Source organism: Phyllopteryx taeniolatus, chromosome 9, assembly GCF_024500385.1.
Source record: "Phyllopteryx taeniolatus isolate TA_2022b chromosome 9, UOR_Ptae_1.2, whole genome shotgun sequence".
NCBI lineage: Eukaryota > Metazoa > Chordata > Actinopteri > Syngnathiformes > Syngnathidae > Phyllopteryx > Phyllopteryx taeniolatus.
In genome coordinates, this window is record NC_084510.1 from 15,697,198 (window position 1) to 15,712,853 (window position 15,656).

The window sequence follows — 15,656 nt, forward strand, 5'->3', positions numbered from 1 at the left end:
ACCAAGGTGAAGAGAAGCATAGTGGAATTTACTCCTGCTGATCCCACACACGCTTCTCTCTCTTACTCTTCGTCATCTCACCCAGCCTCCTCATTCTGTCCTTTGAAACTTTTACACAAGATTTAGAGCAATGTATTGTTCTAATTTGATGATCAACCACTTGCAAATTAATCACTATTTAGGAACGATGCTGAGAAGCAGTTCCTGAAATTCTGTTCCCACCATCCATTTAGCATTCCCTTGGTCATCAGTGGTGTAATGTAATTGGTGCATGGGAAGTGTTAGTTTGTGGTTCTTAAAAATTAGACTTTTGTTTCCATGCCTGGTGAAAATATTTCCTTCATTCTCAGTTCTCTATTACGATAACTCATAACTAACAAAAGCACCAAAAAATACAGATTTTAACATCTGAAATTCCCCTCCTTTTCTTGTTTTTCTTGGTCATAGCACACACAAAAATCTGCACTTCTCCATTGTCCTCATCTTTGCTTCTCACATAGTTCTCAGGTCTGTTTTGGTTTGGACACTTTGGCAAGTTTTCCATGTCTAGAAGTCACCACACTTGTTAACTTGGCTCATTAACACAACACTGTTTCCTAAAGTTGGTGGGATTTGGGTGACAGGCTCCATGCCTTTTACCCAGTGAATGTGCGTGTCTGTGTGCAAGCATGTGTGTGTATGTGTTTCCAGAGGAAATAAGTAGACCCAAGAAAAAGACATTGGCTAGAATCTTTCCATTCCAACAATACTTTCCTCTCCAACACATACTGTACTGTAATTCTATCTTTTCCTAAACTCCCCCTCCTCACATACTCGTGTGTGTGTGTGTGTGTGTGTGTGTGCGCGCGTGTGTCTCCACGCGTGCGCGCACATAAACTAAAGTGAAGTAGTATTAGTAAGGCATATCTGAAACCAATAGATTCCACCCTGCTTAAGAATCCTTTTAGGAAATACTACCTGCAACCTGAGGCTACTGTCACATTCAGCTCCCTTGAAATCACATCCGATAGGCTAAAGGCTTCTTTATACTCGCGCGGGCGGCGACCGCGCTGACGTCACTGCGGCAATCCCGCGCGCAGTTAGCCTTTATACTCGAGCGCAACCCACACGGGCTGTTTTGAAAAAATGTGCTGCAGTTCTCCTCCAAGTCGGGGGTGTCGCTATGGCTGGTGTTGGCGAGGACACCACAGGGTGGAGTTTCCTCTGCATTTTATGGCCAATTCCGGTAGCCGTTTTTACTCTCCAGAACAAGGAACAAAGCAACAACAATGGCGACCGTGGAACAGTACCTGCTAGAACAAATGGACCTAGATGACCAGATGATTCATCTAATTATATTGCAAAATTTATCAAGAAGGCGGGTCATACGCGTTTTGTATTTTAAAGATGGCAGTATTGAGGAACCATGGGGAAAGCTGAGTACGTCATCACAGCATGTGACTAAAACGGACCAATCACGAGAGATGATCTCCGCCGTGTGCGCGTCAAGTGCCGCATAGGGGCCACGCGGCCCAATGCGTCGGTCACTTGATGCAATGCGGGCGCGGGAGTATAACGACGCCTTTACCCTGCACTCATACAGTACATGTAATATACATTCCTCCTTCAACCAGCAAACCCAAAGTTTTGTATTTTCCCTCCCCGATTAGTGACTGACGCCACTGCTGCCATCTTTTCTTTACGTCTTTTCATTTGGACCCACATACTTGCACAACTTGGTCCTCTGTACACATGCTTCCTGTAGTTTTAATATAACCCTCCCATGTGTTCCCTGTGGGCAATGAACGGCTCCCACTGACTTCCTGTCTTTCTGTCATCTCTTCCTGCGCAATGAGGACTGAATGAACATATATTTCACTGTGACACATTCCCTCCCCACTCTACACCGCTCTGGTCTCTCATTTTCTTTGTATTTATTTTATTTGCTAGAGGACAATAGCTCATTGTGGTATAACACAAACTTATTATCCCTTGGAGGGGGTTGGGCAAGATGGCGAATGCAGTGCCAGTCTTTTTACTTAAAGTGTTTAAAGAGGCACTAAATAGGCCCAAAAAATGGCATGTAAATTTGACACACCACAGACAAGAGTAATGTTAAAATTGAGTACATAAAACCAGGTTTCAAAAGTTGAATAATAAGGGCCACCTCTCAGCTCTCAGACGCTGTGGGCGTGTCGAATCGATGCGCCAAAAGGAGTCAAACGTACTGAGGGGGGTGATAGCTTATACGATGTAAAATCATGTTAGGAATTGATGCCCCAAAAGGAATCAAACATACTGAGGGAGGTGATAGCTTAACTTATACGATGTAAAATCACATTCGGAGGCTCAACTTCAAAATTTAATGGTTACAGTGGACTATAATCATAAAAATAAGCACACAAGTCACCTTAGCCTCATTGTTGGTGACATAATGTCACAGCCAAATTTGACGACAGCGGGACGGTAGGTAGTTAGCCCAGGTAGTTAGACAGCTGGCACTGCCCCATTCACTAATATCAAGTTACCCACATCCCAAAGACAGGCTGGTTGATTGAAGACTCTAAATTGCCCGTAGGTGTGAATGTGAGTGTGAATGGTTGTTTGTTTATGTGTACTGCGATTGGCTGGCGACCAGTTCAGGGTGGACCCCGCCTCCCGCCCGAAGATAGCTGGAATAGGCTACAGCACGCCCGCGACCCTAGTGAGAAGAAGCGTTACAGAAAATGGATGGATGGATAGAAACAAAACACGGATATCTGCTTTGAGCCCCTTTAAATGGATTGTACTAATTGACTGTAAACAGTAGAGGTGCTGTTGTTGAAGAATGAGCTCAAATTTATTGCTGTCTAAAGAAGTGTAACATGACATCAGCAATTGGAAATTGAGCTACAGCCACATTAAGGCATCTCCACGCATCAGTGATCTGCACAATATGACACAGCACTGACTGTTCAATCGGTAGGTGTACATGAAATTTATTGGTCCCACAACTTGATCTGTTACGCCACATGATCTGCAGTGGAAGATGAATGGCAACACCATTTGGAGCAAACCACATTGTCACTCAAGGTGGATATTTGGAAAGGTGCTCACAGTCCTGAGTGAGGTTGCTAGAATATTACATAGGGTTTGCAGGACTTGATCTCTAAAGATGTATTGTCACAACAGTGTAAAGTCACCCTATCTAATGAGCCAACTAAAGTTTTCTTAGCACTGTCTGTGAGTGAGACAGCATACATAGCAGCTTGCAGCCCATTTTTCTTCTCACATTTACAGCATGCTTGTGAACATTGAATGTGCCACACTGTTAAACATCAGATGGAAAACGTATACATCTTCTGGCAGCAGGAAATTTGTGTTTTAAAACCCACTCACACAGGGTCCAAATTGTCTTAAAGGTAGTGTTGCATTGCTGTCGGAGTGTGTGTGTTGAGTCCAAGTCCAGGGTGTCTTCTGGTATAAGGAGTGCTTGAGGCAGTAAATGTGTCTCTTGTGTTTGAGCCAGCTCAGTGCAGCCATCACTTCTATGCTAACCCAAAATGAATTTCTATATTTCCTAAAAACAGCCATTTACTCAATATAGGACAATTTGGTTCAGTTCACTACTTATTTATTTTGGGGCATTTTTAAACATTTTTCTCAATGCCATGTTAGGAGAAGAACATCCATTCTGGGCTCCACCCAGTGTTCATGTGACAGGCCCTTTGGCAGCGCCTTTATTTGCCTCAAAATTTCTAACCGCACGCTAGCATGCGGCATGTCTGATTGATTTGAGGCAGCAGCCTTAAGTCTCAGACTTTAGGAACTAGTAAAATCTCTGCCAAATACAATCTTTCAGCTCTATGTAAATGTTCAAGTGAACATAAAGTCAGTGTTCTATCCCTTTAGAAATGAATGAAAAAAATATATTGTATATAGTGTTTATCTCTAGACCCATCCTCAATCTAATGCATGTGAACTGCAACAAAACTGTAGTTGTATTTTTATATTCCTTTTACTGCCCCATAATAAACAAACTCATAAATAATGTACGATCAACTGGTTTGTTGGGTAAAGTTTTTAAGAGTCAAAAAGACTGCACTATGCAATCTCCTTTGCAGACTTCTAGTTATATGGGCTTTAATAGACCTTGCTGGATGATTCCAAATGTTCTAAACCAAGAATCAGAATCATCTTTATTTGCCAAGTATGTCCAAAACACACAAGGAATTTGGTAACGTTCATATCATAGGTCATGTGAAGGATGGCAGATGTTTGTTTGACCATTGTAGGCTGTCAATTTAAAACACCATGAGAGCAGGTGTTGCTCCTTTTGATGAATATTGGGTTTTGGTTCGTGCTGTTGACGACACTGGTGGAGGAGAAGAGCATCAGTAAAGCAGAATCCCAGATCCAGTTTGCATGACCTGCTCTCATCTGCCTGGAAAATGTGACTGGGCTTTCTGGAGGGGGTGGAGGCGCTACATTCCACTTCACATCCCCCTTCTTTCTGGCTGAGGGGATGATGACCATTGCAGAGGGATGGCATCAACCTGAACTGTGAGGGTCTCGGCTCTACTCTTCTGTAACACGCCTCTCTCTACATGGACAAAGATGAAAAGGCTGACTTTTTAGTATGCAAGGAAATTCGGCTTAACAGCCATGATCAACAGCGGCTAGTGTAAACTGTTCCCAGTGGTTGAGTCATAAGCCATAGAGTTTGGAAATGGAGTGTGCTTTTAGAAACGTGTTTCAGGGCTTGGATGGAATTCACCCCCTTTAAACTTACTTTATAAAAACCTGGGACCCACATGGGTCACCTTCACTGGTCTGCATTTGCACTGGAACCTCTATAAAGTCAAACAAAAGCTGTACCGTGACGCTGGTTGAATTGAAGTTGTTCTAATTTCAAAACAAAATATCCAATAAGAAATATTGTAAAAAGAGTCTGAGTCAAACCGTTGCCATCGAAAGCATTTAATAAAGATACGGGAATGTTTGAAGTAACATTGTAACATTCTAATTTTCATGCAATTAATAACCCCAAAAAAGCAAAAACAGAAAGCAAAAAAAACATCGTTTAGATGCTCACACATCTGAAGTCTCATGATATTTATTGACATTACATGTGATGTCACACAAGATATTTTTTTTTTTTTAAAGGCTCACAGCACATTTGCAAGGTTACACAGGATTTATAGAACATTACAAGAATACAACGGTTACATTGGTAATTTTTCCACAATATTGGCTTATGCAGACTTTTTGATACATCTGTAGATTTTACTGTAGAAATGGTCATCATGTTTCTTGTCACTCCTAAACCTGTCTCTCCGATCTCACCGATCACCATATGATTTCGGCGTGCTTGTAGGAGTGCTGCTTTTCAGTTGTGGTATGCGTTGTTGTTGTCCTGCGACATATAATTACAAGGCTGTCACCTTGTGGTTCTGTGGTTGCAGTCACGAGAGGCAAGACGAAGACTCCATCCTTGTCTTTGACGGTGCTTTGGAGTGTGCAAATTACTCACAAATATGCACACACACAGGACAGTAACACATGTTGTCAAAGCAAATACCCACAACAGGTTATTGGCTTAGATGCTGACTGTGTGTTTGTTTGTTTGTGTTGCACGGGGTTGGTGGCACAGTGTTTGAGTTGGTTCAGGACAGTGTGAGAGAGGGTTTGCAGATGAGGTATGTGTGCTCAGACACCTTTTGAGAGTCCATTTCTGTTTGTGGTAATGAGGAACTGCACTTTCAGCTATAAAGCAGAAAGGCAGGATCAAAGAGGCTCTTGGCTCAGCTGACGAGGGACTCTGCCAGAACTGCCTGCAAATGTGTGCCTCAGTCTGTCCTTGTGTGTCAGGGAACTTGATGTTGAACAGAAGCCAGGATGGAGGGCAGAACACTTTGCTCACTCTACAGCCAACATTATAGAGGTAGGACAGCTGTGGTACCCTAGCCCGTGACTGAACAGCCCAGCTTGTGCGTATTTGGGGTTTGTTATTTCGTCACTCTTTACAAGGATGCACGTGCACCATGCACACACACCCTGTTGGCAGGCGGCTTCCAGAGCATAGCATTAATCTGTCAGCTGTCGGCACTGATCCATTTATCATCTATGTGTGTCTCTGTGTGTGTGTGTGCGTGTGTGTGTGTGTGTGTGTGCGTGTGCGTGTGCCAACTTGCTTGCTGTAACAAAGCTGCCTTACATGCCATTCTCCAGAGGAGTTTTTCTTTGCGATTAAAGCTATCAACTGAGTTCACTCTATTAATTAGAGACTAGACTAGGGGTAGCATGCAAGAAAAGGTGGGTGGGAGGCAGAGGGGAAATAGAAAGTGATAAGCTATGATAAACAGCCACCTCTAGATATGATAAACAGCCACCTCTAGAAATGTATATGTGTGGAAGACATTAGGGTTATCTATGGATACATATAATAGCTTTATGTACTATAATGTATTGCCACTCAATGTGGAAATTGTAGTTTGTCTATTCAAGGAAAATAATTAAGAATTACACTTGTACATGAAATTCATATAATGTATCCATGATCATATGTTATTAATAAATATCCATATCTAACGTATTTTTTTGTTTGTTTTTCCATTTTAGAAATTAGTCAAGTCTCCTATGGCGGTAGGGGGTACATGTTCACAATCTTGCCCTCTTGTGTATTTAACAAAATATTTGGGGCAGCCATTTTAAGACTTTTGACAGTTTATTGGCATTGCTACAGTATAAGCCACGACAAGTATTAAAACAGTTTCTCCTTTTAGCCATAAAGAAAGTATTTTATCTGTAGTTATCTGTGGTAAAACTCCACCTATTGTAGAACTTAATTTTTTTTTCAAAGTAACATTGTAAAACACCATGCATGATGACTGTGTAACGTGAAATAATAATGTCACATAAATTTAAACATTTATAAACAACTTTGGGGAAAGAAAGAATATGCGTATCATAATGTCATACTGCTTTGATTGTCACTATAAAAGTACGGTTTACTTTGAGTGACTACGTTGTTTCTTTTACCACCCTTTGTTGAAGCTTTTACTTCATTTGGAATATCTAAATAGAAAAGTCTCCCCCCCCTAAAAAAAATAAAAATAAAAAAACTCAAACACTGCAACAATTAACTCATTCTAAATGGCTGTCTGATGCATTCTGTTGATTTGACAGACAACACAAACAGATTTTGTGTGATCAAAAACTTTGGTCAAATTCGGAATGTAAGCGTTCAGGGACATTTCACTTTCGGGGTTCCATTGTACAATATATATTGTCTTGCATTCAGATCATCTTAATAATGTTAACAAACTTGTCTGTCCCCGCGTTGCTAGAGATTCGCGCCCAGCTGGTGGAGCAACTGAAGTGTCTGGACCAGCAGTGTGAGCTGCGCGTGCAGCTGCTCCAGGACCTGCAGGATTTCTTCAGGAAGAAGGCTGAGATTGAGATGGACTACAGCCGCAACATGGAAAAGCTGGCTGAGCGTTTTCTCACCAAGACACGCAGTACAAAGGACCATCTGCTGAAGTATGAAACACACACACTTGGCTTAAAAACTACAACGAAAGATGAAATTGGTACCCAAAACGAGGGTGACACTCTGAAGTAGGCCTGTCACAATAATTACTGTAATGACTTATCGTTCGATAAATTAAATGGACACAATCGTTTTTCTAGGCTTGATAAATTGTCATTGTTGTGGTGAGCCGGTGTCCGGATCACACAATGAGCCGACGGAGTTGGACGGCTGTGTCATTAGCCGCTAGTGGGCTCATGGAACGCCGGAGGAACAGTACACTCTTGCCAGAGTTGGCTCCGTCCAATAGTCCACACTCCACAGCCTTGCTCCATATGCAGCGCTTAGATTCACACAACAAAGACAATTAAAGGAAAGTTAACCATTTGTTGTCACGAGCTCACGAGTTGAGCTAAAAACAAAAAAGAAAAAAAACATCAGCGCTGCGCATCAGCGTTTAATCCCCAATTACCACAAACACGGGAAGTTAAGTGTTTATTAAGTATAACCTGAGAGCACATGTTATTCGGCCCATAGTTGATTACAGCGAACATCAACGTATATTTGATTGACAGGTGAAGGACTCGTTTTCAGCGGGCCAACCACACAGTAGCCTGGTCTACATGGAGACTTTTTTGTTATTCCGAATGAAGCGCTCACGTCAACTGTTCACACGTGATGTGATATATTCTGATCGGGTGTATACAGCCGTGTGACATGCGCACGTCGTTGTGAACGTCACGCATTTATCTAGATGGAGGTCCGTTGTCTATTCAGCACAGTAGTTGGAATTGTTTTTATTAGACTTGACACAGATCTGATCACTATTGGCCGATAATTAGCATTTTATGCTGATTGGCTTTAATATCATAATTCGCCGATCCAATCAATGATGTCATAATCGGCTCCGCAAGTCATTTACTCCACGTCGCCATTGTGTACAGTATATTTTAATCCAAAAGCTAGTTACTTTTAGGCTCGTCGCATGTCTTTGACGTAGTACCTTAAATATCTGACAATCAATAAAGTTAAAAAACATTTTTTTTAAACGTCGGCAGTGTGGGACAGACAACACGTAATGTCCAAATCAGACTACAAAACAAATTTGCTCTTTCACAATTGCACTATGTCAGACTACTGCAATAAAAGTTTGTATTCCAATACCACCACTTCCCATCTTTTACAATCACTGGGCTTTATCTTGTCAACTCAAACGTGACTGGATACACTCGTTACCATGGCGACGGCAACAACAATGGATCCCGTCGTGCGTATTATAAGAACAAAATGGCGGGGGAAACGTGTGCTGGTAGTCACCGGTGCTCGGGAGATTACGTTCATTTAAGGCTTGCTTGAGGTATGTTCACGTACTTTTCATATGATTTGGCTTGTCACTCCTGCTTTATTGTGACAGTCCTACCAGGAAGTGCTGACAGTTTGTAGTGTGGGCAACAACTGTACATTAGAAAAGGCCAGGTGCTGGTTTTTGTGCTCACTAATTCAGTCTCTTGGTGTGTGTATACACTCAGGTCAGGTTTTCCAGTAAGCAATGCAGTTCAATGCATTGTAAACATTATCAGGTAAACCCTGATTATAGTGTGATATCATACCACGAATCATGGTCCCACCGCATACCAAGCGAGGCGGCCGAATGCGACTGGAGTCCACCGTCGCGAAAACATTTCAGTTGGTGACTCTTTGCCGCACACCTAAACGGTTGAGCACTGCAGATCTACTTATTCGCTGCAACATAAAAACTGCAACCTGGATTAATATAATTTTTTTTTAATGAACCACAAAAAACATGCCGTGGTTGTCAAGGAAGAAGCGGATTGTCATAAAGAATAAAGAGAGAATAAAGGAGAGAGTGTGGATAGTTGGAGTGAGAGGCTGTTGACGAGTGCGCAAACTCTGGCAGCTCCATTCTCATCACCCTTCTACCAATATACTCACTATCTCTCGTCTGCAAATGTCCAAACCATCGAAGTTTGCTCTCTCTAATTTTCTATCCTAAACATCTAACCTTGTCTGTCCCTCTGATGAGCTCATTTCTAATCCTATTAATTTTTTAAATTGGAATTCACAAATTGATTTGAATAGGGAATAAATTCTTCCTAGCCCTACTGTTGAGAATGATCAATATGAAATATAAATAATTTTCTGAATGAAAATACATATAAATATATATATACACACACACACGTTTTTGATCCGGCTTGGCGGCGGCCTGCTGGGTCACGCTTATGCTTAGTACCCAGAAACATTTTTTCATGTGCATTTTGATTGGCTGTTACATTTGAATCAGAGCAAAACTAGTGGCCAAACCCTGCACACTGTGTGGCAGTTCAATCGGGTTCGGCCACTTCGCTCAGTGTGCGGCTGGCAAGAATAACGATGGAACTTCTCCAGCATTTTCTTTTTCTAGGCATGTGGCTGATAATTGCAAGGAAGAAGACATGCTATGATTTTGTCTTCTTTCCATACCATTGCCTTTGTTGGACAGACAGTCATTTTTGTGTGACCAATGAACGGACTGCAGTGTGTCTAGCTCTAACCCTTGGGTTAACAGTTTACGGTTCTACTCTCAAAGATTAACAAGATAACTTCCATCCATCCATCCATTTTCTGAGCCGCTTCTCCTCACTAGGGTCGCGGGCGTGCTGGAGCCTATCCCAGCTGTCATCGGGCAGGAGGCGGGGTACACCCTGAACTGGTTGACAAGATAACTTATCTTTACCAATTTACCACTTGGTGTGTTTCTAAACTTGAGTTCTGGCTCATCTGCCTGTGAATATTCTCATTCATCCACGTCATTTCATTCTCAGGGCACTGAATCGACCACAACTGGAGGGCTTTGTTTCTCTTAGAAGACGTTTTACCACTCATTCGAGCAGGCTTCATCAGTTCATTCAATAAGGCTTAGCTAGGACAGAACTAACCTGAGATGGTGTGGAAAAACTCAACTACAATATTTACGTTGTGGCTAACCAAAAAGCACACACATGCTATTGAAGCTACATAACATGAATGGTGCAGTCTATTTAGCTGACTTTTTCCTTATATTGCTATCGTGTTGAGTTCCTATCAGGAAATGACAGTATTATACTATATTTTTGAAAGTCTTTACATAACCACCTCTTAAGTCACGTGGGTTTCCCTTTCTGTCCTCCTTTTTTTCCTGACTTTCCATTGTTTGCTGTCTGACTTAATTTCTGTATGTATCACACACTTGTCCTGAAGGATTCCGTTGTATATAATAGGCACGAACACACACACACACACACACACACACACACACACACGCATGCTTACTGTCTTCTAACAAGGCCTAAACTACTCAGGTGTGAATGTGAGGTAGCAAGGATCATCCATTTCAAATCAATTATGAGATAGCAGTGGATTTTAAAACCGCTAATAAAGACTAGCTGATCATGTCCAAGGGGGCTTGAGAAAGTCACAAGGTCTATTCACATATTTTTTTCATAGCCCTTGCAAAGCTCCACATAATGACTGTACTGATTGACATTTATCCCCGCATTTTATTCTGCTTCACTCTTTCAACATGTGTAACGTTTTCCACGGGTCTGTTGCTGTTGCTCTGTCCGGGTGCCACATTGGAATTTCAGCTATTTTCCGGCAAAGTGTGCGCATATTTAATGTTGTTGTTTTTTTTTCTTTACTCCAAAAGTGTGTTTTGTATTCGTGTATTGAATCCATAGAAACCGCTGATATTCACAAACTTGATACTTACTTACATACTGATACTACGTACAGGTGTTCCCTATTTTGTCATTTAGCTACATGAGAAGCAAGAGCTGTTGTGTGCCCAGATGAAAGTATTTGTGTATAGCAAACTTATACTTTGTTATGTTTGATTTAAAAATTAGTTTACATTTATTTTTGTCAGTTTGAGTTAATTAGGCTTTGCTCTACCTCTCCACTACATCTGCCTGAGTGGAGCATTTCCAGGAGGCGCCCCCGCTCTGACTCTTTCTCTCTCTCTACTGTCTCTTTCTCTCTCACTACTCTGTACGACTTTCTCCTTTGAGTTCTTGAGCCAATGTCACGCTGAAAATCCCCTCTCACACCAGGCCGCACAATTGGGGAGAATCAGCATCATGGTTCAAGCTTTGTAGGGTTATTTTTCTCAAGTTAAAAGTATTTTGCTGTAAGCTGCTATAGAACTGCCGAACACTTCCGCTTGTTGGGCTTAGATTCAGAGAATAAAAATTGCTATTGTCCTCTGGACTACAGTCAGTCACTCAGTAGAATGAATAAGATTCCTGATCTGCAAATCATTCAGCATCATTAAACCTAATTAATTAGAATAGAGCACCCGGCACATGAGAGAACCAATTTAGAGAATGACAATATATAAACACATACAACCACCAGTCCAATCTAAGAGCTAATGCAAAATCTGTCTTTCCAAAGACCATAATGCTCAGTTTTTATTTACACTGTAACCATTCTGTAATTTTTGTCGTTTGTATTAAGCTATTTCTAAAAGTTTGGCCCTCTCGCACATCTTGATAAAATACCTGTTACAGAAATTAGGGATAGGCTTAATGTTCTGTAAATCACTTAATTCAACATTAAGAATGTGATTGATTATGTGGAATTTATTGTTAATCCATGTTATTTTGAATAGGGGCTAAATGAAGTGCACCACTAAACTGTTGGGTATCAACTAGTTTTACTGTCTAAAAAAGACGAACATGCATACCTTCGCCAATGTACAACTATTCGAGACATCATTATTCTGATCAGTTCAACGCTACACTGAGATTGAATTAACCTAACTCATCAATTGAGGTAATTGTCCCCATAGCTAATCAAGTTTATTGTATGTAGTCAAATGCCTATCCCTAACAGAAAGACCTCTTCCTATGAGGTATTGCTGGTCTACATTCCTGCAACCTACAAAATACGTAATTGTGTACTGCAGTAGAACACATAAATGTACAGTGGTGTTGAGGACAGCTACTGTACATCACACTGTCATATCATCACTGTCATTTGCAGCCTGACCTGAAATGTTTTTGTGTTTCTTCCCGCAAGCCAACTGGCATACCATACCATCACATTGATGTTCTCTTGCACACTCTCTAACGCTCTTTGACTGTCCTCCCATGTTCAAAAATGTCTTAGGACAGAAGCCATGACTTGCTGGGTTTCCTTCCTTAAACTTGAGAGAAACATGGTCTGAAAAATATGCCTTTTACTGTATTTAAATAAAACTTTTGTAGTGTGTATTTTTGCTGCCTGCTAAGGAGTGTTCCATATACAGTCACTTCCAAAAGTATTGAAACGGCACGGTCAATTACTTTTTGTTGTATAGTGAAGATATGTTTTTGTTTCAGATCAAAAGATAAATATGAGACAAAAGTTCAGAATTCCACCTTTTATTTCATGGTATTTACATCTAGTTGTGTTAAACAACTAAGGACAGAGCACCTTTTGTTTGAACCCACCCACTTTTCAAGTGAGCAAAAGTATTGGAACGTGTGACTGGTAGGTGTTTCTAGTTGCTCAAGTGTTGCCTTTTAGATTGATTGCATAAACATTAGATAGTGCTTGTTTTTGGCTTTGGGTTTCACCTGAGAAAACTGCATTTGGTGTTATGCAAACATGAAGACCAGAGAGCTGTCTATAGGAGAAAAGCACATTATTTTGAAGTTGAGAGAAGAGGGGAAAATCGATCAGCGCTATTGCACAAAAATTGGGCATAGCCCATACAACAATTTGGAATGTCCTGAAAAAGAGAGAAACTACTGCTGTACTTGGCAACAGACATCAAACAGGTCGGCCAAGGGTATCAACAGAAGTTGATGACAGAAACATTGTGAGAGCTGTGAAGAAACGACCAAAAAAACCAGTGACCTCACTGCCAACCTCCACAGGGCAGGGGTGATGGTATCACAACGAGAGAAGAAATATACAGGCCATACCACAAGATGCAAACCACTTATCAGCAAAAAGAATCGGAAGGCCAGATTGGATTTTGTAGTACAGAGATGAGACACGAACGTTTAGGAACAAAGTTTTATGGACTGATGAGACCAAGATTAACTTCTACCAAAGTGATGGAAAGGCCAAAGTATGGATAAAGAAATGATTCAAAACACACAACCTCATCTGTGAAGCATTCTGGAGTTAATGTCATGGCTTGGGCTTGCATGGCTGCTTCTGGAATGGGCTCACTAGTCTTTATTGATAATGTAACTCATAATGGTAGCAGCAGAATTAATTTTGAAGTCTACAAAAACCACTTTGTCTGGAAATTTACAGAAAAATGCATCCAAACTATAATTGGGAGAAGCTTCATCATGCAACAAGACAGTGACCCAAAACACACTGCCAACACAACAAAGGACTTCATCAAGGGGAAAAAGTGGAAGGTCGTAGACTGGCCATGTCAATCACCGGACCTTAACCAAAGAGCATGCATTTTACCTCCTAAAGAGGAGACTGAAGGGAGAAACCCCCAGAAACAAACAAGAACTGAAGGAGGCTGCAATATAGGCCTGGAAAAGCATTTCAAATGAAGATTGCAACAGTCTGGTGAAGTCAATGGGTCGCAGGCTTAATCCAGTTATCGCAAGTAAGGGTTATGCTACAAAGTAATTAATTCTATTCACTTTAAGTTAATTTAATAATGTCTGTTCCAATACCTTTGCCCACTTGAAAAGTGGGTGGCTTCTCTGTCTTGAGTTGTTTGACATTTAAGTGCCATGAAATAAAAGCTGGAATTCTGAACTTTTGTCTCATATTCATCTTTTGATCTGAAACACAAATGTCTTCAGTATACAACAAAAACAAAGGAATTGACCTTGCCGTTCCAATACTTTTGGAGGGGACTGTAGTATAGTACAGGTTGACTCCAACGTCATAGGCTGTTTCTTACTCCTTGAACACTGGTAGCTAGATCCATTCCATTATTTCACTGTGTACTTTTTACTCTTAGGTAATTTTTTTGGAGGACTACTTTTACTTGAGTCACATTATTGTCAAGTAACAGTATTCTTACTTGGGTACAATATTTGACTACTCTACCCACCTCTGGAGTGGACATAGTCTATTGATACTCTTACGTTTAAGCAACATTTTTGCTCATCAGATCAGCCAGTGTGGTATTTGTTGCACTGGTCTTTTGTATTTTCACGTTGAGGTGCTGTGGGTCGTGGCCCTGGTTGTGGTCCCAGCGGAACTGTGAAGCACACGTAACATCGGCAACAAGAGTTGATCAGCTAGTGCATCTTGTATTAATTGGGAAACGGAGCTACAATTATCAAATTAGTTTACGGATGTTAATGTTAATTGCATTAAACGATGGAGCGATGTTAAGGATTATGTCACAACACAGAATAAACTAACTTCAAATTCAGAAATGACCAATAAAAACAGAAAAAATATTGTACTTAATATTTTCCTGGGGGATGCAGATGGGATTAGCCTTCGAAGTTGGTAATAGTGAAAAATGAAGTGAAACAGACAATGATTTTAGTCCATTATTTTCCAAAATCAGAGTTCTTAAAGAGGAGGATGCTATTCATGTGTCATGGCTTGAAGCAGAAATCAGGTGCAGGTGGAGATAGGCCTGGCTCAAGTTGGAGGCCAAAACAAAAAAAGCAAAGAAATGAAGCAAATTTAATCTTAAATTTGTACATCAACATGTACTTGAGTGGTGTAAATAAGTTTTTCTGCGTGAATATTTTTTATTTTTATTTTGTTTTCCTTATTGTACTCTTCAGATTGCTTAATTTATGTTAAAATCAAAATAATTCTCTGCAGGGGCCCGGAGGATCAATGTTTTTTGTTTGTTTTTTGGTCACCGTTTTCATGCCTTTGGTGTTTTCAGGTCGGTTTTTTAAACTGGAAAATTCATGGTCATTTTTTGTTTAGAAAGGTGCCATACAGTACAGTTTTTAGCACTATTTTGTCACTCAGCAATTAAAGTGACCTTTTCAGTCAGACTGTGTTTTTAAAAGTAGATTAGACTTTGTTTTATTTCATCTTTAGCCATATGTTGACTCTAGAGCCACCCCATACAATACTGTTTGTAGAGCTACTAGTATTTAACATTTATTGTAGTTATTATTTATGACTTGGTTTATGTGAGCATGGCTAGTCCCGTAAGAGTCGTTTGGTTGAAGTCGTAAAGAAA

General features: G+C 40.7%; 1 protein-coding gene across 2 annotated transcripts in view; it reads left to right on the plus strand.

Moving 5' to 3' along the window:
- The window catches only part of srgap2 (SLIT-ROBO Rho GTPase activating protein 2), a 77,838-nt gene that overhangs the window by 35,007 nt on the left and 27,175 nt on the right, over positions 1-15,656 (plus strand). For both annotated transcript variants that reach the window (XM_061786422.1, XM_061786421.1), the window contains exon 2: positions 7,308-7,500. In XM_061786422.1, the coding sequence (XP_061642406.1) occupies positions 7,308-7,500 (193 nt within the window). The remainder of the gene's footprint in view (positions 1-7,307; positions 7,501-15,656) is intronic.